Consider the following 23,810-nt stretch of genomic DNA (forward strand, 5'->3'; position numbering starts at 1 on the left):
TATACTATAACTGATACGCAGAGGCCCAACTGGCCTGATTCTAACTAGCACTGGTATCTGCAAGACTGCTGTGCATGGGTCAACAGAATATAGAAACTTGTGTTGCTCACTGAGAGTTTCTGAATGAGTCTGTGTCTTGAGTTAAAAGATTATAAGCTGTATGTCTTTATTTTACATACAGTTTAAGGTTCTAGATAAATGAGAGTGACAGACTAGGCACCAAGTGTTTTAATTATGTTTAATTAAGAATGAACGACTTCCTGATACGTTGATTCATACACTGACTCAATGATTCATTTTGAAATGATTACGTCTCTGTAATGTGTACTGCACAGCAATTCTGTGTAATAGAGTTTACTGTGGATGTGCAGTTTTGTACTGTGATGTGAACTACTATGGTGAATATTTTTTCATGGCTGTGAATTACAACACAAAAAAGACTGCACATTTCATGCAATATTTAAATTTTATTTCTTTTTTCTTTATACATATTGTTTAAATGCAAACATGTCTTTAAATTCAATTCAATTCAATTCAAAGTGGCTTTATTGGCATGAAAGTTTAAAAAAACAATATTTCCAAAATATCAAAATACATAAGTATACAATAATATTTATATGAATATTAACACAACATTACAATTGTTATATAAGAATGATATACATACAGTATAACAATTATATTTCAATAAATAAATATGTCTGTGTTAAATTAAATATAAATTAAATTATTTTTTTATGTTCAAGTTGAACATTGAGGTTCATTCTTGACTTTAGGGACACATCAACAGTGATAAGTTAAATAAAACTACATTTATTTTCAAGTCAGCTGAGTTGTTCATATACAGACATCATAAGGACGTTTTAAAGCAGAGCTATAACTTGTTTTTCATTTAAGCTAGTGAATCAACCCTTTTTTAAATTATTTTGTGTACTTACAGTATGACCTGAAAATTGTAATTTCCTCAGAAATTACTATATTTTAAGTATATATATACATAGAAAAGAAAATACAAACAAATATAGTGCTGCGATTTAACAAATAAATCAAAGGGCTCTTGGGGTCACTTTACCCAACAGATGTTTCTTTGTATTGTTCTCAGGCTTTAATAAAATGATGTAGCACTTGGGCAAAAAAATACAAAACAGCATTCCATAACTGGAGGCTAAAATAGCAAATATCTCCACAGCCACAGTGAACTTCCCAGGAGAGCTGGCATAAGCTGGGATAAATGTGATCCAGACTGCACAGAATATCAGCATGCTGAAGGTGATGAATTTAGCTTCATTGAAATTATCAGGCAGCTTTCGAGCCAAAAAAGCGATTACAAAACACAACACAGCTAGGAGCCCTATGTATCCTAACACAGCCCAGAACCCTACAGGTGATCCCAGGGCACACTCTAGTATAATCTTCTCTTTATAGTGGTTCATATTTTTGAAGGGAAAAGGAGGGTTGATTGTCAGCCAAAGTATGCAAATTAAAACCTGTATGAGAGTGAAACCCAGGACGCTGAGCCTCTGCTGTGCAGGCCCAAACCATTTCATCATATTACTACCTGGAAATGTCGCTTTAAAGGCCATTAACACTACTATAGTTTTCCCTAGAACACAAGAGATGCAGAGGACAAAGGTGATGCCGAACGCTGTGTGTCGCAGCATGCAGGACCACTCAGAGGGCCGGCCGATGAAGGTCAGTGAACACAGGAAACACAGAGTCAAGGAGAAGAGCAGCAGGAAGCTCAGCTCAGAGTTGTTGGCCCTTACGATAGGAGTGTGCCTGTAGTGGAAAAATATCAGGGCTATAGTCATCGCCAGGCAGGCGCCGAAGACAGAAAAGGTGACCAACAGTATACCCATCAGTTCCCTGAAGGTGAGGAACTCAATAGCTTTCAAGTCACAGTGATTCCTCTCTTCGTTGGACTTGTACTCGGGGAGGCATTTGTCACATTTCACTGCATCTGAAAGCATAAATATGTTTAGGCTGTACAGCGCGCACATCTTCAGGTAGACCAGTAAAGTGCTGGCGGTGATTTTACCCAACAGAAAGCCTACGAGCGCTAGAGTAAAGGCTAGGAATCCCGCTGTCTCACTTGTGCTGTTGCTGAACTCCCCATCAGCACAGGCGATGCAATCGAAACAGCAGATAGGCTTGCCCTTGACGAAAGCCCGGCGGGTCCCTGGCAAGCAGCTCTCACTGCAAACAGACCTCGGTACCTGCATCACAGTGACAGCATTAAAAAATATGTTTTGTCAAAGAATTGTTTATCGCTCATGATAAAAGGAAGAATGTTACGTTAAAAAAGCTCATGGCTGTCTAGAGTTACTTACTTCCAGATTCTCGCCTGCCCAGATAGCTCTCACATCTAGTTTCATCTCAAACTGCTGACCCTCAGGCTGGGAGGCATCGTAGAAACCAATGGTTTCAAAGACTATGTAATCCGTCTCATCCATCTGCCAGTTTACCAGTGCGTAACGTGCCACAGGGTCGCCGAACTCATCAAAGAACACATTTTCACCAATCTTAGTGGTGAAATTGACCTGCGTTAGGTAGTGCAGCACCTGCAGGGAAACAGAGATGCTGTTATTTAACTACATAATCCTACAGTAGTTTTGATTTAGGCTCAGAATTTTGTTTTCATGTTTACCTGCCATGGTTGAACATTTTCCCTATCAGCGCAAGTATTGTTCTCAAAAGGCCCCTTTCCATCTTTGCAGGTAAACAACATGTGCAACGCTTGAGCGACAGCATACGTGGCCTTGTAAACATTATTCAGCAAACTGGCATCTGAAACATCTGTGAAGCGTGTGTTCGTGTCCCACAGAGACTCTTTCCCAGTGCACGGGGCTGCGACTGAACCCTCTGCTTGGGGAGTCAGGGTGCAGCCGAACACCGTCTCCCACAACTCCACCAGTCCCTGGTCCCCCGGCATGGTGGAGGGCCGGCTGTTAGCCAGGAACTCCTGCAGCCCGGGAATGTGAGCGTTTAGCGCCGCAAAGCCCACCGCCCCCTGCACCACGGCGTAGTTCACCGGAGAGGCAATGTAGCGATAGGTGATCCAGCCCTCGCTGCCCACCCACTGCAGGCCTGTCACATTCTGAGCGTGAAGCTCCTTAATAAGTATGTCGAGGTCTGTACCGTCAGCAAACGCCACTATCACCTTAGAGGTGGATTTCTTTATAATGTCTACCACCTCTAGGAACCACTTCCTGGGATCAGTTCTGTAAATAGCCACCGAGTACTCGACACACACGCCTTCCCTTTCTGCTGCTTCCAGGAAAGTGGCCATGCCGCCGTTCCCATAGTCACTATTAGTTCTAATAGCGCCTACCCAGGTCCAGCCAAAGTGTTTCACAAGCTTTGCTAGGGCTTTGCTCTGGTAAATGTCACTAGGTATGGTTCTGAAGAAAGATGGATAGTCTCTTCTGTTGCTAAGACATGCACAAGTGGCTGAATGACTGATCTGAAATACAAGTAAAACAGAGAAATTGCTATTTTTCGTAGATGCCTTCAATGCCCACACATGTAATAAAACATTTTCTCTCATTCAACAACACAAATTCACTTGACAGTTTGTGTGCAGAGAGCGTGCATGCCCCCCAACACTCACCACAGGTATATGGAAGGGTCCCATGGTGCGTGCAATACCTATTGTAGAGGTAGATGTGGTTTCCCCTATGACAGCGTGCACATTTGTGAGTTTGCTACAGCTGCCTTCCCCACTGTCATATCTATTCATCAGGTTTAGCGACGCCCTGATGGACAGAGGGATGCTGGGGCAGGAGTCGAAGATCCTGTAACCCAGCGTCACTCCCGGCAGCATCTCTGAGCTGTTGTTGATCTCCTCTATGGCAAATATCATAGTGTACGCGTACTGAAGCTCTCCTGGGTCCAGTCTTACAAATAAAAGAGAGGGATCAAATTGTACAATTTGTGAAAAATACAGGATTTATACGTACAGTAAAACATGACTAAACAATACATATTGTCAAAAGATTTTCATTTTTATATCCCTCTCTTACCCTTCACACTGGATTGTTCCCGGGTTGACTTGGTGAGCTGGATTGACACTGACTGGGTTCTGATGGAAGGAGAAAATGCCTCCAATGTTGATGTCTCCCTCCTTAGAAAACTGAGACCGTTCTTTTGTGCCATATGTTTGACACATGGGCTTCCCTCCTCTGACAGCCAGAAGAGAAAGAAGCAGCAGATCTGCTATCAGCAGCATCATAGTTCACCTCAATATTTACTACCCAAGGCCCAAAGATAAAACCCCTCAACTCTGACCATTTTATAGGCTTTTTTCTTCTAGCTATCACAGAGCCACAGGAACCTAGGGGCAACCTATGTGAATACTGTGTTTCTGTCCACCAATGGCAGCGCTTGTGGTGTGACGGAGAGGTAAATGGGCCTATTAGAGGGCCTACTACATGTATGTCATCTTTGTTTTTGGCATAACTAATTCCTTGCAATAATAATTTTCAGAAACCTGCGTCCATGGGGATATCTGAGCTGTTGTTGTGTATTGGATATTATATTTCCTTTTTTTATTTTTTATTTTGAGCTAGGTGTTAATTAATATAACCCTTTAGGTTTTAAAGAGCTGAACTCTGTTCAACACATCAAATTTGTCATTGAGAAATCATTCTGCATAAAATGGCCAAAGTTAAACCAAATCTGAAACAGTGCATTTTAAAGCTGGAGTAGGTAGAATTGGAGCAAATATTAAAAAAAGTTATTTTTATAAAACGGTCAATATATCCTGACACTAGTTCATGAGACAGGTAATCTGAAATAAATCATGTGCCTCTGTGTCCTCCGGTGCTCCTAACGGCATCTGCAAGATTTCACAGACCGGAGGAAAACAACCAATCAGAGCCGAGCTGGAGACTTGCCGTCTCTGAGCAGCTGCCAATCACTTGCAAACTCTGATCAAACTGTCAAACTAGGCAGCGCTGATAAAATATGAATCAATATTCTGTTACTGTAATGCCTATTTCTTGCTTCATGTTTTCAGAAACATCTTGTAGTGTACTGTTTAGCTGTAAAATTAGAGAGTTTGTGACCCGGCAGCCATGTTGAGATCAGTTGAGGAAATAACAAGCACCGCCCACTATGCGGAGCAAACTTTCTCATTTTACAGCTAAACATTTTACAGCTATATTTGATCAGCGCTGCCTAGATCGACTGTTTGATCGGAGTTTGCGAGTGATTGACAGCTGCCTCCATTGAATGAACAGCCAATAGGAACGCTTTCTCTTTGCAAAGTCTCCTGTCACGGGATAGTTTTTTTAACACCTGAAAACAGAGCCATGAGGAGGTGCAGAAGTCTAGTTTTCTCTCAAAACACTTGAATTACAAAATGCTGAAAGATTATTATGGAATTTTTGCACAATGATGCCAAAAATATTATGACTTCTGCCGCTTTAATGCATGCTGCTATGCTTCCCTTTCCCGTATTATAAATGTATGCATTTATTCAGGTATTTAGTTCAGTACGGCTGAGATTTTTCAATTTAGAATTCAGCTTCAGGAATGGTAATGCACTGAAATTGTTTATCGCATAAAAAAAACAACTGCAAATATGGCCAGTCTAAGTGCTCTGCTCATGGCCTGCAAAGTCATGATCTATAGTCTTTAATAAATTAAGCTTAAAACAGCATTCATACATTTTAGTGTTACTATTCTGCATACTCTGATTCTCCCCATCATTTGTTTTTTAGTGTTTCTCTCCGGTTTTAATAGTAAAATATAACACTTTGGGGCAAATACACAGAAAAGCAACCCAAAGCTAGAGGCAAGAATAGCAAATATCTCCACAGCCACAGTGAACTTCCCAGGAGAGCTGACATATGCTGGGATAAATGTGATCCAGACTGCACAGAATATCAGCATGCTGAAGGTGATGAATTTAGCTTCATTGAAATTATCAGGCAGCTTTCGAGCCAGAAAAGCGAAGACAAAGCACAGCACAGCCAGGAGTCCTATATACCCCAACACAGCCCAGAACCCGATAGGTGAACCTAAATCACACTCTAGAATAATCCTTTCAGTGGCATGAGCTGTATTTTTGTAGGGGAATGGCGGGGCAAGAGTTAACCACAGCACACAAATTAACACCTGCAGTAAAGTACAGCTGAGAACGCTTGTTCTCTGAAGTGGAGCAGAGCACCGAGGAACTGTGTTAGCTGGCCTTTTGGCCTTAAAGGCGTTCACCACTGCCATGGTTTTAGCCAAGATACAAGACATGCACAGGGCAAAGGTGATGCCAAAAGCTGTGTGTCGCAGCATGCAGGACCACTCAGAGGGCCGGCCGATGAAGGTCAGAGAGCACAGGAAACACAGAGTCAAGGAGAAGAGCAGCAGAAAGCTCAGCTCAGAGTTGCTGGCTTTGACGAGAGGTGTGTGACGAAAGCGAAAGAATACACATGACACCACCAGTGTTAAACCTGCTCCGAACAACGAGAAAGCAGCGAGGAGAACGCCCATGGTTTCTCCATAAGATAGGAACTCGATCACCTTTGGAACACACTGGCTGTGATCTTCATTTGACCAGTACTCCAGTGGACACCGCAAACACTCGGCAGAATCTGAATGGAAAAATATGGAACGCTGAAATGTGCTATGAGAGCAGAGATCATATTAAAATAAGCCATGGCTGTACAGAGCTCAACATGAGGTTTCCAGAAGTGAAAATCCCATTCATATTCTGAATCAAGGATTTTATTATTAACCACAATGTTGTAATCATCCAAGGTAGACTTACCACGAGCTACGTAAGGGATAATGTACAGGGAGCCGGTATAACTCCGACAGGGCGAAGCAGAGGGGTCTTGCATCGCCCTGCTTCACGTTTTGGTTTATTTCACTACAATGACCTGCTAGCTGTACATTATCCTGTTTATTACACAGCTACTTAATTAAGAAAATCAATAATTTGAAACAAAAACAGTCCACTGGAGTCCGACATCAGGACTGCGTCCATAACAATGGTCTGTTAAACATTGCAACGCTCTGCTATAAAGAAATAACAGACCGTAGAAAGCCATGATTGACCAATCAGAATTGAGTATTCAACAAAGCTGTGTAATAAGAGATTGTGAATGATGGTAGGCTATATCCTCCTGTAGAAGCCACAAGTCCATATGTAAAAATAGGGATGTGAATTGATTAAAATATTTAATCGTGATTAATCCCAATTTTTTATTTGTTCATAAATGTACCTTAAAGGGAGATTTGTCAAGTGTTTAACTTTGTCTCAGTGCGCTGACTTGACTATGACTTGCCCAAAACTGCATGTTATTATCATAAAGTGGGCATTTCTGTAAAGGAGAGACACCTGGGTAACCATAGAAGCCATTTTGATTCACATATCTTGAGGTCAAAGGTCAAGGGAACCCTTTGAAAATGGCCAAGACAATATTTTCTCGCCAAAATTTTGCGGAAGTTTGGAGCATTAATAAACCTCATTCACGACAAGCTAGGATGGCAAAATGATTTTCTAGTTTCATATGATACCAGTATCTTCACTCTAGCTTTAAAACTGAGTCCGCTACAACCTGAAAATTGCAAGTTGTGTTAATGCATTAAAGAAATTAGTTGCGTTGAAATGAATTTGCGTGAAAGCATTATTAGCACGTTAACTATGACAGCCCAAGTACACAGTCTTGTACCTATGCCGTTTTTCCATTTTCAAATATTATTTTTGTTCTGAATCAAATATTTTATGGTCGCGATTCATATCGTAGCTGATTGCATTGGTTCCATTCTTAAAACTCTGTATATGAGGAATTTCTGAAATGTCAATGGAGTGAATGAATGGGAAATTCACTTCCCGAAACGGAGCTGTTCAAAAAATGGGCAGTCAGTGTTGAACTGTATTTAGAGACTGATAGAGATACTGGACAGAATATATTTTGTACAACTATCACATGATAAATTACAGACAGGAAAGTTTCTACTCACTGCTGGAGTTGCTGATCTCTCCATCAGCACAGGCAATGCAGGAGAAACAGCAGATGGGTTTGCCTTTAATCACAGCCTGCCGGAAACCTGGCAGACAATTCTCACTGCAGACAGACTGTGGCCTCTGTAACAACACCACAACTCATCAGTTGTTCATAGTTTGTTGCCCCTGTAATCCAAAAACTTAATTTACCTCCAAAACAATGCGGAATTGACCAATTTTTAATGATGGAAATGACTCAGGGAGCAGTTATCACTTTTAAAATCAACCCTCACAATTGTTATTGAATTATATAAGTATTATTATAGAAGTATTTCATGTTTGTTTGATACCTTTGGGGATCCGGCAGCCCATGTTGTGTTTATTCCGTTCATAATAAACTGCTTTCCATTCGGTAGTGAGGCATCGTAGCTCCCTACAGCCACAAACACAGTATCTCCTGCTTGGTTTCTCTGCCAGTTCACCAGCTCATAAGTTGCTGCAGGGTCTCCGTTTTCATCAAAACCCACAGTTTCTCCTGACTGAAGAGTAAAATTCACATCTTGGAGGTGTTTCGCAATCTACCAACAGAGAAAAATGGTGAATAACTTAAAGTACAGGGTTATGAGTTCAAATTATTTACTTATTTCTTGAAGGCGACCTTTAACCTGTTTTGGCTCTAAAAAATCTTTCCAGATACAAGACTGATTCACTGCTTCACCACTTTGTCCACATTTCAACATGTTGTGCATGGCATGAGCCACAGCATACACAGCCTTATACACATTGTTGGAAATCCTTAGCTCTGACACATCTGTGAAAAGATTGTTGATGTCCTCTAGTCTCTCAGAACCAGAGCACTGGGTCTGACCATGCAGACTGGGTTGGAAACTGCAACCAAATGTGGCTTCCCAGAACTCTCTCAGCAGATTATTACGAGGGTCTTGACTTGGGTTAACCTGCAAAAGAAACTCTCGCAGGCCCGGGATCTTTGCTTTTCTGATGGTGAAGCCCAGAGACCCTGTGAGGATTCCAGAGTACCCCTTGGTGGCCAGATAGCTTGATGTAATCCAGGACTCGCTGCCCACCCACTGCAGCCCAGTTAAATTCTGCTTCAGAGCTTCCTTAAGCAGCATTTCCAGCCCCTGGGAGATGAAGGCAACTAAAACCTTTGCACTGCCGCTTTGGATCACTCTGACCACCCTGGCAATATGCCCACTGGGGTCAGTGCTTGAGATGGCCTCTGAGTACTCAATACAGACCCCCTCCTGCCTTGCTTCTGTGATAAATGTTTCCATGCCATTGTTACCATAGTCATTGTCACTTCTAACTGCCCCAACCCATGTCCAGCCAAAGTGCTTTACCAGTTTTGCCAAGGCTCTGCTCTGATAGTAGTCACTAGGGATGGTTCTGAAGAAGGAGGGGTACTCCTTTCTGTTACTCAGACAAGCACAAGTGGCAAAGTGACTGATCTAATAGAAAAGAAAAGGAGGGAAAAAATGTATAACATTCGAGGATAAGTAATAACTGACAAAAGGTAGACTTTTGACTTAATCTGCTGCATCTGTGCAAACCCTGTCAACCTTAATCCTGACCTTAAAGCCCTGAAATGAACCATACTACTACCAGAATTCAGTCTTTGTTGGTGGTCCCTTCATGCTAAGTTATAAAAAGGAATATGGTGAAATCAGTCAAAAAATAAATAGAAATATGACACATATTTACCATTGGTATTTGGAAAACCCCTGCAATTCGTAGCATTGCAATGGTTGAGGAGGAGTCAGATGGTCCGATGATGGCATGAACAGATGACTGGCCAGAGCAGCTTTGACCCAAAGTCCTTTCCTGCCCATTCATTAGACCCATCATCACACTCGTTGAAGACTGTGTTGAACCACATTTGTCAAACACCTTATAACCAATTGAGATATTAGGCAGCAGAGAGCTGCTATTATTGATCTCCTGGATGGCAAAAATCATTGTTTGGGCGAATTGAAATGATCCCATACTTATCCTGAAAAGAGAGAGAACAGTTTTAACTAACATCTTTTCGACTTTTCTTCTGTGAAGTAAGAAAACAAATGAGAAAGGAGACAACAAACAGTACCCGGAGCATACTATAGGTTCTGGAGCATTTGTGAAGGAGGGCGGAGGCTGCAGTATTGAATTGTGGATGTAGAAAACTCCTCCAATAGTGATATCTCCTTCCTTAGATAACAGAGGAAACTCTGGCCTCCCCAGCATCTCACAGAGCGCCGTGTCTTCCTCTGCTCCAAAGGCTCCCACAAAAAGCACAAACAGTAACATGACATAGGCACAGTCACACATCTGGTACAAACAGGCACACACTAACCTGTATACGCTGTGATGAGTTCTTCTACCGCTGACCAACAGGTGCGCCTCCTGTCATGGGCAGAGCTTTATACTTCTGCAGATGGTCCTCTTATCGAATCATTGTATAATGATGTCATATCGCTTTGTTGTTCTTTCAGATGATTCTGTTTCTAAGACCATTATGTCATTATTACTCTAAGTTAAATTGTAGGGGGGAGTGATGATGGAAACACAGAATTTAAACATATTTTAGCTGCAAACTGAGGATATCAAGAAGTTTGTTTTGAAGCTAAAGATTTTTTTTATTTGACAAATCTACAACAATGAAAAGGGAAAAATAGAAAAAAGAAAAGCTGGGAATCAAACTCAATAATCAGGAGAGTATTTGGAGAATCACTATAGAATAATTGTTATTCAGACAAATATGGTGAACAAAAATGTGAAACTTGTCCAGCCGGCTCCTCGGCACCGTAATGCCGGCAGCACATGCAGATCGGTGCCCATCTGAATCCATGCCACCGGGTAAGCAGAGCAGATTTAGAAATGGGTGGCAGACTGAAACAGAGTCGGTGATTGTTGAAAAGACTAACCAAGACGGTTTTAGTGACTTTTATTTGTTTCTGTTGAGTTTTGAACAGCTTATCCTCCAGCAGAAACTACGGCAGCGGGGGACGGGGTGTGTGCACTGCACCGTAGACACACACACACACACACACACACACACACACACACACACACATACACACACACACACACACACACACACACACACACAGTTGTGTACTTCTATCTTTTTGAGGACACTGATGGACATAATGCATTCCCAAGCCACTAAACCCTGACCTTAACTATCACAAGTAAATGCCTGACCCCAACCTTTACTCTTACCCTAACCTAAACATAACTCTAACCTAAACCTTAAAACCAAGTCTGAACCCTCAAACAGGTCTTTGATGGTCTGTTTGAAGGTGAGGACCTGGCAAAATGTCCTCATTTTTCAAATATGTCCTCACTCTGAAGGTCTAAAACTCATATTGGTCCCCACAAAGATAGCTGTACAAGCACACACACACACACACACACACACACACACACACACACACACACACACACAGACACACCTGATGTATGTCTATAGCTACATGTTGCAAAATGACTTCTCTACCACGAAAGATTCATCACGTTACATGTCTGTCTGTCTGAGTCATTCCACTCAACCATAAATATGGTCATGTCTAGAAGGTAACAAACGCGTTGGGAAACTCTTGCGAGTTGGTTAAGGTTAGGCACTGATCTTGAATGCTTATGGTTAGTATAGGTCGCCTGGCTGCGAGTCTTGCGTGAGTTTTTGCAAATTTTTGCGGATTTCAGATCAGATTTAGCAATTTGTGAATTACCTTCTAGACACAACCATACAATATGCATGTTGTGCAACAAACTGGCAACCAGTGCGAAGTGAATGCAATGGGATGGGGGAGGGAGAATGCAACATATAGTGGCCGAAAGAATATACTATTTATATATATTCAGTATATATATATATATATATATATATAATAATGGCAATAATAAATGACGATAGACTAATTCATAGACTGATTAACAAATGATTATGTAAAAATTATTATGGTACTAGAATGCCTTTTGTAAAATTATTTTGGTGCCCCCTTCCCCATTATATTCGTTTTTGTATTCTTCTCAGGTTTCAGTAAAATAATATAACATTTTGGAATAAAAATACAAATGAGCAGTCCAAAACTAGAGGCCAGAATAGCAAATATTTCCACAGCAACACTGAACTTCCCAGGAGAGCTGACATATGCTGGGATGAAAGTGATCCAGACTGCAGAGAATATCAACATGCTGAAGGTGATGAATTTGGCTTCATTGAAATTATCAGGCAGTTTCCGGGCCAGAAAAGCAAGAATGAAACATAACATGGCCAGAAGTCCTATGTATCCAAGTACAGCCCAAAAGCCTACAGCTGAGCCCAGAGCACACTCTAAGATTATTTTGTCCTTGAATTGCTTAAAATTCTTAAATGGAAAAGGAGGAGAAATTGTTAACCAGAGGATACATATGATAACTTGTATGAGAGTGAAAGCCAGAACACTGAGCCTCTGCTGTACAGGCCCAAACCATTTCATCATATTACTACCTGGAAGTGTGGACCTAAAGGCCATTAACACCACTATAGTTTTCCCCAGAACACAAGAGATGCAAAGGACAAAGGTGATGCCGAACGCTGTGTGTCGCAGCATGCAGGACCACTGAGAGGGCTGACCGATGAAGGTCAGAGAGCACAGGAAACACAGAGTCAAGGAGAAGAGCAGCAGAAAGCTCAGCTCAGAGTTGCTGGCTTTGACGAGAGGTGTGTGACGAAAGTGAAAGAAGACACATGACACCACCAGTGTTAAACTTGCTCCGAACAATGAGAAAGCAGCGAGGAGGGCGCCCATGGTTTCTCCATAAGATAGGAACTCAATCACCTTTGGAACACACTGGCTGTGATCTTCATTTGACCAGTACTCCAGTGGACACCGCAAACACTCGGCAGAATCTGAATGGAAAAATATGGAACGCTGAAATGTGCTATGAGAGCAGAGATCATATTAAAATAAGCCATGGCTGTACAGAGCTCAACATGAGGTTTCCAGAAGTGAAAATCCCATTCATATTCTGAATCAAGGATTTTATTATTAACCACAATGTTGTAATCATCCAAGGTAGACTTACCACGAGCTACGTAACGGATAATGTACAGGGAGCCGGTATAACTCCGACAGGGCGAAGCAGAGGGGTCTTGCATCGCCCTGCTTGGCATTGGGGTTTATTTCACAACAATGACCTGCTAGCTGTACATTATCCTGTTTATTACACAGCTACTTAAATAAGAAATTAATAATTTGACACAAAAACAGTCCGCCGGAGTCCGACATCAGAACTGCGTCCATAACAATGGTCTGTTAAACATAGCAACGCTCTGCTATAAAGAAATAACAGACCATAGAATGATTGACCAATCATAATCGAGCTGTGTAATAAGAGATTGTGAATGATGGTAGGCTATATGCTCCTGTAGAAGCTACAAGTCCATATGACAAACTAGGGCTGTGAATCGATTAAAACATTTAATCATGATTAATCGCATGATTGTCCGTAGTTAATCGCGATTAATCGCAAATTAATCGCACATTTTTATTTGTTCAAAAATGTACATTAAAGGGAGATTTGTCAAGTATTTAATACTCTTATCAACATGGGAGTGGGCAGATACACTTACTTTATGCAAATGTATGTGAATATTTATTATTGAAAATCAAATAACAACACAAAACGATGACAAATATAATCCAGAAACCCTCACAGGTACTGCATTTAACATAACAAATAGGTTAACTATGAGTCAGTGTGCTGACTTGACTATGACTTGCCCAAAACTGCATGTGATTATCATAAAGTGGGCATTTCTATAAAGGAGAGACTCCTGGGTACCCATAGAAGCCATTTTGATTCACATATCTTGAGGTCAAAGGTCAAGGGACCCCTTTGAAAATGGTCATAACATTTTTATTCTCGCCAAAATTTTGCGGACGTTTGGAGCATTAATAATCCTCCTTCACGAAAAGCTAGGATTGCATTACGATTTTCTAGTTTCATATGATACCAGTATCTTCACTCTAGCTTTAAAACTGAGTCCGCTACAACCTGTAAATTGCAAGTTGTGTTAATGCATTAAAGAAATTAGTTGCGTTGAAATGAATTTGCGTGAAAGCATTATTAGCACGTTAACTATGACAGCCCAAGTACACAGTCTTGTACCTATGCCGTTTTTCAATTTTCAAATATTATTTTTGTTCTGAATCAAATATTTTATGGTTGCGATTCATATCGTAGCTGATTGCATTGGTTCCATTCTTAAAACTCTTTATATGAGGAATTTCTGAAATGTCAATGGAGTGAATGAACGGGAAATTCACTTCCCGAAACGGAGCTGTTCAAAAAATGGGCAGTCAGTGTTGACCTGTATTTAGAGACTGATAGAGATACTGGACAGAATATATTTTGTACAAATATGACATAATAAATTACAGACAGGAAAGTTTCTACTCACTGCTGGAGTTGCTGATCTCTCCATCTGCACAGGCGATGCAGGAGAAACAGCAGATGGGTTTGCCTTTAATCACAGCCTGCCGGAAACCTGGCAGACAACTCTCACTGCAGACAGACTGTGGCATCTGTAACAACACCACAATTCATCAGTTGTTCATAATTTGTTGCCCCTGTAATCCAAAAATTTAATTTACCTCCAAAACAATGCGGAATTGACCAATTTTTAATGATGGAAATGGCTAAGGGAACAGTTATCACTTTTAAAACCAACCCTCACACTTGTTATTGAATTATATAAGTATTATATAAGTATTTCATTTTTGTTTGATACCTTTGGGGATCCGGCAGCCCATGTTGTGTTTATTCCGTTCATAATAAACTGCTTTCCATTCGCTAGTGAGGCATCGTAGCTCCCTACAGCCACTAACACAGTATCTCCTGCTTGGTTTCTCTGCCAGTTCACCAGCTCATATGTTGCTGCAGGGTCTCCGTTTTCATCAAAACCCACAGTTTCTCCTGACTGAAGGGTGAAATTCACATCTTGGAGGTGTTTCACAACCTACCAAAGGAGATCAATGGTGAATAACTTAAAGTACAGGGTTATGAGTTCAAATTATTTACTTATTTCTTGAAGGCGACCTTTAACCTGTTTTGGCTCTAAAAAATCTTTCCAGATACAAGACTGATTCACTGCTTCACCACTTTGTCCACATTTCAACATGTTATGTATGGCGTGAGCCACAGAATACACAGCCTTATACACATTGTTGGAAATCCTTAGCTCTGACACATCTGTGAAAGGATTGTTGATGTCCTCTAGTCTCTCAGAACCAGAGCACTGGGTCTGACCATGCAGGCTGGGTTGGAAACTGCAACCAAATGTGGCTTCCCAGAACTTCCTCAGCAGATTACTATGAGGGTCTTGATTTGGGTTAACCTCCAAAAGAAACTTTCTCAGGCCCGGGATCTTTGCTTTTCTGATGGTGAAGCCCAGAGACCCTGTGAGGATTCCAGAGTACCCCTTGGTGGCCAGATAGCTTGATGTAATCCAGGACTCGCTGCCCACCCACTGCAGCCCAGTTAAGTTCTGCTTCAGAGCTTCCTTAAGCAGCATTTCCGGCCCCCGGGAGAGGAAGGCAACTAAAACCTTTGCACTGCCGCTTTGGATCACTCTGACCACCCTGGCAATATGCCCACTGGAGTCAGTGCTTGAGATGGCCTCTGAGTACTCAATGCAGACCCCCTCCTGCCTTGCAGCAATGATAAATGTTTCCATGCCGTTGTTACCATAGTCATTGTCACTTCTAACTGCCCCAACCCATGTCCAGCCAAAGTGCTTTACCAGTTTTGCCAAGGCTCTGCTCTGATAGTAGTCACTAGGGATGGTTCTGAAGAAGGAGGGGTACTCCTTTCTGTTACTCAGACAAGCACAAGTGGCAAAGTGACTGATCTAATAGAAAAGAAAAGGTGCGATACAAAAAAACACATTTATAACATTAGAGTATAGACTTTTGACTCAATTTGCTCTATCTGTGCAAACCCTGGCAACCTTAATCCTAACCTTATAGCCCTGAAATGAACCATACTACTACCAGAATTAAGTCTTTGTTGGTGGTCCCTTCATGCTAAGTTATAAAAAGGAACATGGTGAAATCAGTCAAAAAATGAACAGAAACACATACAGACAAATATTTACCATTGGTATTTGGAAAAGCCCTGCAATTCGTAGCATCGCAATGGTTGAGGAGGAATCAGCGGGTCCAATTATGGTATGAACAGATGACTGGCCGGAGCAGCTTTGACCTAAAGTCCTTTCCTGCCCATTTATTAGACCCATTACCACACTCGTTGAAGACTGTGTTGATTCACAGCTATCAAATACCTTATAACCAATTGAGATATTAGGCAGCAGAGAGCTGCTATTGTTGATCTCCTGGATGGCAAAAATCATTGTTTGGGCATATCTAAATGATTCCATACTTATCCTGAAAAGAGTGAGACCAGTTTTAACTAACAGCTTTTCAACTTTTCTTCTGTTAAAAAAAATAAATAAATGAGAAAGGAGACAACAAATAGTACCCGGAGCATATGAGAGGTTCTGGAGTATCTGTGAAGGAGGACGGAGGCTGCGGTATTGGATCGTGGATGGTGAAAACTCCTCCAATAGTGATATCTCCTTCCTTAGATAACAGAGGAAACTCTGGGCTACCCAGCATCTCACAGAGCACCGTGTCTTCCTCTGCTCCAAAGGCTCCCACAAAAAGCACAAACAGTAACATGACATAGGCACAGTCACACATCTGGTACAAACAGGCACACACTAACCTGTATACGCTGTGATGAGTTCTTCTACCGCTGACCAACAGGTGCGCCTCCTGTCATGGGCAGAGCTTTATACTTCTGCAGATGGTCCTCTTATCGAATCACTGTATAATGATGTAATGTTGCTTTGTTGTTCTTTCAGATGATTCTGTTTCTAAGACCATTTTGTCATTATTACTGTGTTAAATTGTAGGGGGGAGTGATGATGGGAACGCAGCATTTAAACATATTTTTGCTGCAAACTGAGGATATCAAGAACTTAGTTTTGAAGCTGAAGATTTTTTTTATTTGCCAAATCTACAACAATGAAAAGGGAAAGAAATAAAAAAATAAAAGCTGGGAATCAAACTCAATAATCCGGAGAGGATTTTGAGAATCACTATAGAATAATTGTTATTCAGACAAATATGGTGAACAAATATTTGAATCATTTTTAAAATAATTCTTTAGTTACAACCGACACACTTGAATAAGCTACTCTATCAGAAAGTAAGCACAAATACAAGCCAAGTAAACCTTTCTGTAGGCCTATAAGGTAAGAATACTTAACTATACATTTCTAAACAATATCCCAGTCAAAAGATTAAGTACAATTAGGCCTTTAAGCCAAGCATACTTAGACTTTTCTGTATATTTGTCAGGATGAGCCAAGTATACTTATGTATACTTTTGTAAAGTATATTTCTGATAAGTATATAACAGGTAAACTTAAAGTTAACTCTCTTATTTTAAGTTTGAATGAAGTATACTAATAGCACACTTGAATAAACTTCTTTTTGGTAAGGGAATGTCATGTAATGCTCCCAAAGGGAAACTTGGCCAACCGGCTCCTCTGCATCATAGTGCTGGCAGAACATGCAGATCGGTGCCTGTCTGAATCCATGCCTCCGGGTAAGCAAGGAGCCCCAGCAGTTTGCACAGTAATTCCCTCAAACAATATAAAATGAAGGTACATATCAGAGGGGTTTTAGAAATGGGTGGCAGACTGAAACAGAGTTGGCAATTGTTGAAAAGACTAACCAAGATGGTTTTAGTGACTTTTATTTGTTTCTGTTGAGTTTGGAACAGCTTATCCACCAGCTGAAACTACGGCAGCGGGAGACGGGGTGTGTGTGCCGCACCATAGACACACACACACACACACACACACAAACATACACACACACACACACACACAGTTGTGTACTTCTATCTTTTTGAGGACACTGATGGACATAATGCATTCCCAAGCAACTTACCCTGACCTTAACCATCACAAGTAAATGCCTGACCCCAACCTTTACTCTTACCCTAACCTAAACATAACTCTAACCTAAACCTTAAAACCAAGTCTGAACCCTCAAACAGGTCTTTGATGGTCTGTTTGAAGGTGAGGACCTGGCAAAATGTCCTCATTTTTCAAATATGTCCTCACTCTGAAGGTCTAAAACTCAAATTGGTCCCCACAAAGATAGCTGTACAAGCACACACACACACACACACACACACACACACACACACACACACACACACACACACAGACACACCTGATGTATGTCTATAGCTACATGTTGCAAAATGACTTCTCTACCACGAAAGATTCATCACGTTACATGTCTGTCTGTCTGAGTCATTCCACTCAACCATAAATATGGTCATGTCTAGAAGGTAACAAACGCGTTGGGAAACTCTTGCGAGTTGGTTAAGGTTAGGCACTGATCTTGAATGCTTATGGTTAGTATAGGTCGTCTGGCTGCGAGTCTTGCGTGAGTTTTTGCAAATTTTTGCGGATTTCAGATCAGATTTAGCAATTTGTGAGTTACCTTCTAGACACAACCATACAATATGCATGTTGTGCAACAAACTGGCAACCAGTGCAAAGTGAATGCAATGGGATGGGGGAGGGAGAATGCAACATATAGTGGCCGAAAGAATATACTATTTATATATATTCAGTATATATATATATATATATATGTATATATACATATAATAATGGCAATAATAAATGACGATAGACTAATTCATAGACTGATTAACAAATGATTATGTAAAAATTATTATGGTACTAGAATGCCTTTTGTAGAATTATTTTGGTGCCCCCTTCCCCATTATATTCGTTTTTGTATTCTTCTCAGGTTTCAGTAAAATAATATAACATTTTGGAATAAAAATACAAATGAGCAGTCCAAAACTGGAGGCCAGAATAGCAAATATCTCCACAGCAACACTGAACTTCCCAGGAGAGCTGACATATGCTGGGATGAAAGTGATCCAGACTGCAGAGAATATCAACATGCTGAAGGTGATGAATTTGGCTTCATTGAAATTATCAGGCAGTTTCCGGGCCAGAAAAGCAAGAATGAAACATAACATGGCCAGAAGTCCTATGTACCCAAGTACAGCCCAAAAGCCTACAGCTGAGCCCAGAGCACACTCTAAGATTATTTTGTCCTTGAATTGCTTAAAATTCTTAAATGGAAAAGGAGGAGAAATTGTTAACCAGAGGATACAAATGATAACTTGTATGAGAGTGAAAGCCAGAACACTGAGCCTCTGCTGTGCAGGCCCAAACCATTTCATCATATTACTACCTGGAAGTGTGGACCTAAAGGCCATTAACACCACTATAGTTTTCCCCAGAACACAAGAGATACAAAGGACAAAGGTGATGCCAAAAACTGTGTGTCGCAGCATGCAGGACCACTCAGAGGGCTGACCGATGAAGGTCAGAGAGCACAGGAAACACAGAGTCAAGGAGAAGAGCAGCAGAAAGCTCAGCTCAGAGTTGCTGGCTTTGACGAGAGGTGTGTGACGAAAGTGAAAGAAGACACATGACACCACCAGTGTTAAACCTGCTCCGAACAATGAGAAAGCAGCGAGGAGGGCGCCCATGGTTTCTCCATAAAATAGGAACTCAATCACCTTTGGAACACACTGGCTGTGATCTTCATTTGACCAGTACTCCAGTGGACACCGCAAACACTCGGCAGAATCTGAATGGAAAAATACGGAATGCTGAAATGTGCTATGAGAGCAGAGATCATATTAAAATAAGCCATGGCTGTACAGAGCTCAACATGAGGTTTCCAGAAGTGAAAATCCCATTCATATTCTAAATCAAGGATTTTATTATTAACCACAATGTTGTAATCATCCAAGGTAGACTTACCACGAGCTACGTAACGGATAATGTACAGGGAGCCGGTATAACTCCGACAGGGCGAAGCAGAGGGGTCTTGCATCGCCCTGCTTGGCATTGGGGTTTATTTCACAACAATGACCTGCTAGCTGTACATTATCCTGTTTATTACACAGCTACTTAATTAAGAAATTAATAATTTGACACAAAAACAGTCCGCCGGAGTCCGACATCAGAACTGCGTCCATAACAATGGTCTGTTAAACATAGCAACGCTCTGCTATAAAGAAATAACAGACCATAGAATGATTGACCAATCAGAATTGAGCTGTGTAATAAGAGATTGTGAATGATGGTAGGCTATATGCTCCTGTAGAAGCTACAAGTCCATATGACAAACTAGGGCTGTGAATCGATTAAAACATTTAATCATGATTAATCGCATGATTGTCCGTAGTTAATCGCGATTAATCGCAAATTAATCGCACATTTTTATTTGTTCAAAAATGTACATTAAAGGGAGATTTGTCAAGTATTTAATACTCTTATCAACATGGGAGTGGGCAGATACACTTCCTTTATGCAAATGTATGTGAATATTTATTATTGGAAATCAAATAACAACACAAAACAATGACAAATATAATCCAGAAACCCTCACAGGTACTGCATTTAACATAACAAATAGGTTAACTATGAGTCAGTGTGCTGACTTGACTATGACTTGCCCAAAACTGCATGTGATTATCATAAAGTGGGCATTTCTATAAAGGAGAGACTCCTGGGTACCCATAGAAGCCATTTTGATTCAAATATCTTGATGTCAAAGGTCAAGGGTCCCCTTTGAAAATGGCCATAAAAGTTTTTTCTCGCCAAAATTTTGCGGAAGTTTGGAGCATTAATAAGCCTCATTCATGACAAGCTAGGATTGCATTACAATTTTCTAGTTTCATATGATACCAGTATCTTCAGTCTAGCTTTAAAACTGAGTCTGCTACAACCTGAAAATTGCAAGTTGTGTTAATGCATTAAAGAAATTAGTTGCATTGAAATTAATTTGCGTGAAAGTATTATTAGCACGTTAACTATGACAGCCCTAGTACACAGTCTTGTACCTATGCCTTTTTTCAATTTTCAAATATTATTTTTGTTCTGAATCAAATATTTTATGGTTGCGATTCATCTCGTAGCTGATTGCATTGGTTCTATTCTTAAAACTCTTAAAACTCTTTCTGAAATGTCAATGGAGTGAATGAACGGGAAATTCACTTCCCGAAACGGAGCTGTTCAAAAAATGGGCAGTCAGTGTTGACCTGTATTTAGAGACTGATAGAGATACTGGACAGAATATATTTTGTACAAATATCACATGATAAATTACAGACAGGAAAGTTTCTACTCACTGCTGGAGTTGCTGATCTCTCCATCAGCACAGGTGATGCAGGAGAAACAGCAGATGGGTTTGCCTTTAATCACAGCCTGCCGGAAACCTGGCAGACAACTCTCACTGCAGACAGACTGTGGCCTCTGTAACAACACCACAACTCATCAGTTGTTCATAGTTTGTTGCCCCTGTAATCCAAAAATTTTATTTACCTCCAAAACAATGCGGAATTGACCAATTTTTAATAATGGAAATGGCTAAGGGAACAGTTATCACTTTTAAAATCAACCCTCACACTTGTTATTGAATTATATAAGTATTATATAAGTATTTCATTTTTGTTTGATACCTTTGGGGATCCGGCAGCCCATGTTGTGTTTATTCCGTTCATAATAAACTGCTTTCCATTCGGTAGTGAGGCATCGTAGCTCCCTACAGCCACTAACACAGTATCTCCTGCTTGGTTTCTCTGCCAGTTCACCAGCTCATAAGTTGCTGCAGGGTCTCCGTTTTCATCAAAACCCACAGTTTCTCCTGACTGAAGGGTGAAATTCACATCTTGGAGGTGTTTCACAACCTACCAAAGGAGAACAATGGTGAATAACTTAAAGTACAGGGTTATGAATTCAAATGATTTACTTAATTCTTGAAGGCGACCTTTAACCTGTTTTGGCTCTAAAAAATCTTTCCAGATACAGGACTGATTCACCGCTTCACCACTTGGTCCACATTTCAACATGTTATGTATGGCGTGAGCCGCAGAATACACAGCCTTATACACATTGTTGGATATCCTTAGCTCTGACACATCTGTGAAAGGATTGTTGATGTCCTCTAGTCTCTCAGAACCAGAGCACTGGGTCTGACCATGCAGGCTGGGTTGGAAACTGCAACCAAAAGTGGCTTCCCAGAACTTCCTCAGCAGATTATTTTGAGGGTCTTGATTTGGGTTAACCTGCAAAAGAAACTTTCTCAGGCCCGGGATCTTTGCTTTTCTGATGGTGAAGCCCAGAGACCCTGTGAGGATTCCAGAGTACCTCTTGTTGGCCAGATAACTTGCCGTAATCCAGGACTCGCTGCCCACCCACTGCAGCCCAGTTAAGTTCTTCTTCAGAGCTTCCTCAAGCAGCATTTCCGGCCCCTGGGAGAGGAAGGCAACTAAAACCTTTGCACTGCCGCTTTGGATCACTCTGACCACCCTGGCAATATGCCCACTGGAGTCAGTGCTTGAGATGGCCTCTGAGTACTCGATGCAGACCCCCTCCTGCCTTGCAGCAATGATAAATGTTTCCATGCCGTTGTTACCATAGTCATTGTCACTTCTAATTGCCCCAACCCATGTCCATCCAAAGTGTTTTACCAGTTTTGCCAAGGCTCTGCTCTGATAGTAGTCACTAGGGATGGTTCTGAAGAAGGAGGGGTACTCCTTTCTGTTACTCAAACAAGCACAAGTGGCAAAGTGACTGATCTAATGAAAAAGAAAAGGAGGAATACACAAAAACACATTTATAACATTAGAGTATAGACTTTTGACTCAATTTGCTCTATCTGTGCAAACCCTGGCAACCTTAATCCTGACCTTATAGCCCTGAAATTAACCATACTACTACCAGAATTAAGTCTTTGTTGGTGGTCCTTTCATGCTAAGTTATAAAAAGGAATATGGTGAAATCAGTCAAAAAATGAACAGAAACACATACAGACAAATATTTACCATTGGTATTTGGAAAAGCCCTGCAATTCGTAGCATCGCAATGGTTGAGGATGAATCAGAGGGTCCGATTATGGTATGAACAGATGACTGGCCGGAGCAGCTTTGACCTAAAGTCCTTTCCTGCCCATTTATTAGACCCATCACCACACTCGTTGAAGACTGTGTTGAACCACATTTGTCAAATACCTTATAACCAATTGAGATATTAGGCAGCAGAGAGCTGCTATTATTGATCTCCTGGATGGCAAAAATCATTGTTTGGGCATATTGAAATGATTCCATACTTATCCTGAAAAGAGTGAGAACAGTTTTAACTAACATCTTTTCGACTTTTCTTCTGTGAAGTAACAAAACAAATGAGAAAGGAGACAACAAATAGTACCCGGAGCATATTAGAGGTTCTGGAGCATCTGTGAAGGAGGACGGAGGCTGCAGTATTGGATCGTGAATGGTGAAAACTCCTCCAATAGTGATATCTCCTTCCTTAGATAACAGAGGAAACTCTGGGCTACCCAGCATCTCACACAGCGCCGTGTCTTCCTCTGCTCCAAAGGCTCCCACAAAAAGCACAAACAGTAACATGACATAGGCACAGTCACACATCTGGTACAAACAGGCACACACTAACCTGTATACGCTGTGATGAGTTGGTCTACCGCTGACCAACAGGTGCGCCTCCTGTCATGGGCAGAGCTTTATACTTCTGCAGATGGTCCTCTTATCGAATCACTGTATAATGATGTCATATTGCTTTGTTGTTCTTTCAGATGATTCTGTTTCTAAGACCATTTTGTCATTATTACTGTAAGTTAAATTGTAGGGGGGAGTGATGATGGGAATGCAGCATTTAAACATATTTTAGCTGCAAATTGAGGAT

General features: G+C 41.0%; 4 protein-coding genes across 4 annotated transcripts; all 4 read right to left on the bottom strand.

The window, feature by feature from the left end:
• Positions 1–1,046: 1,046 nt before the first annotated feature.
• On the bottom strand, positions 1,047–3,862 carry LOC141770762 (extracellular calcium-sensing receptor-like). Its single transcript, XM_074640608.1, has 5 exons — positions 3,611–3,862; positions 2,648–3,463; positions 2,331–2,561; positions 2,093–2,216; positions 1,047–1,960 (listed from the first exon to the last, which is right to left on the bottom strand). Exons 1-5 carry the CDS (start codon positions 3,860–3,862, stop codon positions 1,047–1,049), a joined length of 2,337 nt encoding a protein of 778 aa, XP_074496709.1.
• Positions 3,863–4,018: 156 nt separating this feature from the next.
• LOC141770865 (extracellular calcium-sensing receptor-like) lies at positions 4,019–10,252 on the bottom strand. Its single transcript, XM_074640710.1, has 7 exons — positions 10,053–10,252; positions 9,671–9,959; positions 8,614–9,417; positions 8,299–8,526; positions 7,966–8,089; positions 5,695–6,590; positions 4,019–4,132 (listed from the first exon to the last, which is right to left on the bottom strand). Exons 1-7 carry the CDS (start codon positions 10,250–10,252, stop codon positions 4,019–4,021), a joined length of 2,655 nt encoding a protein of 884 aa, XP_074496811.1.
• A 1,377-nt stretch (positions 10,253–11,629) lies between these two features.
• LOC141770763 (extracellular calcium-sensing receptor-like) lies at positions 11,630–16,623 on the bottom strand. The gene is made up of 6 exons (XM_074640610.1): positions 16,472–16,623; positions 16,089–16,377; positions 15,039–15,842; positions 14,724–14,951; positions 14,394–14,517; positions 11,630–12,839 (listed from the first exon to the last, which is right to left on the bottom strand). The coding sequence occupies exons 1-6, from the start codon at positions 16,606–16,608 to the stop codon at positions 11,932–11,934; spliced, it is 2,490 nt and encodes an 829-aa protein (XP_074496711.1). The 5' UTR covers positions 16,609–16,623; the 3' UTR covers positions 11,630–11,931.
• A 2,158-nt stretch (positions 16,624–18,781) lies between these two features.
• LOC141770764 (extracellular calcium-sensing receptor-like) lies at positions 18,782–23,515 on the bottom strand. The gene is made up of 6 exons (XM_074640611.1): positions 23,316–23,515; positions 22,934–23,222; positions 21,884–22,687; positions 21,569–21,796; positions 21,239–21,362; positions 18,782–19,689 (listed from the first exon to the last, which is right to left on the bottom strand). The coding sequence occupies exons 1-6, from the start codon at positions 23,513–23,515 to the stop codon at positions 18,782–18,784; spliced, it is 2,553 nt and encodes an 850-aa protein (XP_074496712.1).
• Positions 23,516–23,810: the final 295 nt, after the last annotated feature.

Source organism: Sebastes fasciatus, chromosome 7, assembly GCF_043250625.1.
Source record: "Sebastes fasciatus isolate fSebFas1 chromosome 7, fSebFas1.pri, whole genome shotgun sequence".
Taxonomy (NCBI): domain Eukaryota; kingdom Metazoa; phylum Chordata; class Actinopteri; order Perciformes; family Sebastidae; genus Sebastes; species Sebastes fasciatus.

Coding starts and splice junctions, on each gene's coding strand:
- LOC141770865 (XM_074640710.1), bottom strand. CDS start 10,252: ATGTTACTGTTTGTGCTTTTTGTGGGAGCCTTTGGAGCAGAGGAAGAC. Junction 8,090..8,298: donor GGGCTGCCGGATCCCCAAAG/GTATCAAACAAA, acceptor GTGTTGTTACAG/AGGCCACAGTCTGTCTGCAG. Junction 4,133..5,694: donor AAATGATGGGGAGAATCAGA/GTATGCAGAATA, acceptor GAACGGTCTCAG/TTTTCTAAGGAGGGAGACAT.
- LOC141770762 (XM_074640608.1), bottom strand. CDS start 3,862: ATGATATTTGCCATAGAGGAGATCAACAACAGCTCAGAGATGCTGCCG. Junction 2,562..2,647: donor AAAATGTTCAACCATGGCAG/GTAAACATGAAA, acceptor GTTTCCCTGCAG/GTGCTGCACTACCTAACGCA. Junction 1,961..2,092: donor GGAGTTCAGCAACAGCACAA/GTGAGACAGCGG, acceptor TTATGCTTTCAG/ATGCAGTGAAATGTGACAAA.
- LOC141770764 (XM_074640611.1), bottom strand. CDS start 23,515: ATGTTACTGTTTGTGCTTTTTGTGGGAGCCTTTGGAGCAGAGGAAGAC. Junction 22,688..22,933: donor GGCTTTTCCAAATACCAATG/GTAAATATTTGT, acceptor CTTTTTCATTAG/ATCAGTCACTTTGCCACTTG. Junction 19,690..21,238: donor AGAGATCAGCAACTCCAGCA/GTGAGTAGAAAC, acceptor TTTTCCATTCAG/ATTCTGCCGAGTGTTTGCGG.
- LOC141770763 (XM_074640610.1), bottom strand. CDS start 16,608: ATGCTGGGTAGCCCAGAGTTTCCTCTGTTATCTAAGGAAGGAGATATC. Junction 14,952..15,038: donor ATTTTTTAGAGCCAAAACAG/GTTAAAGGTCGC, acceptor CTCCTTTGGTAG/GTTGTGAAACACCTCCAAGA. Junction 12,840..14,393: donor AGAGATCAGCAACTCCAGCA/GTGAGTAGAAAC, acceptor TTTTCCATTCAG/ATTCTGCCGAGTGTTTGCGG.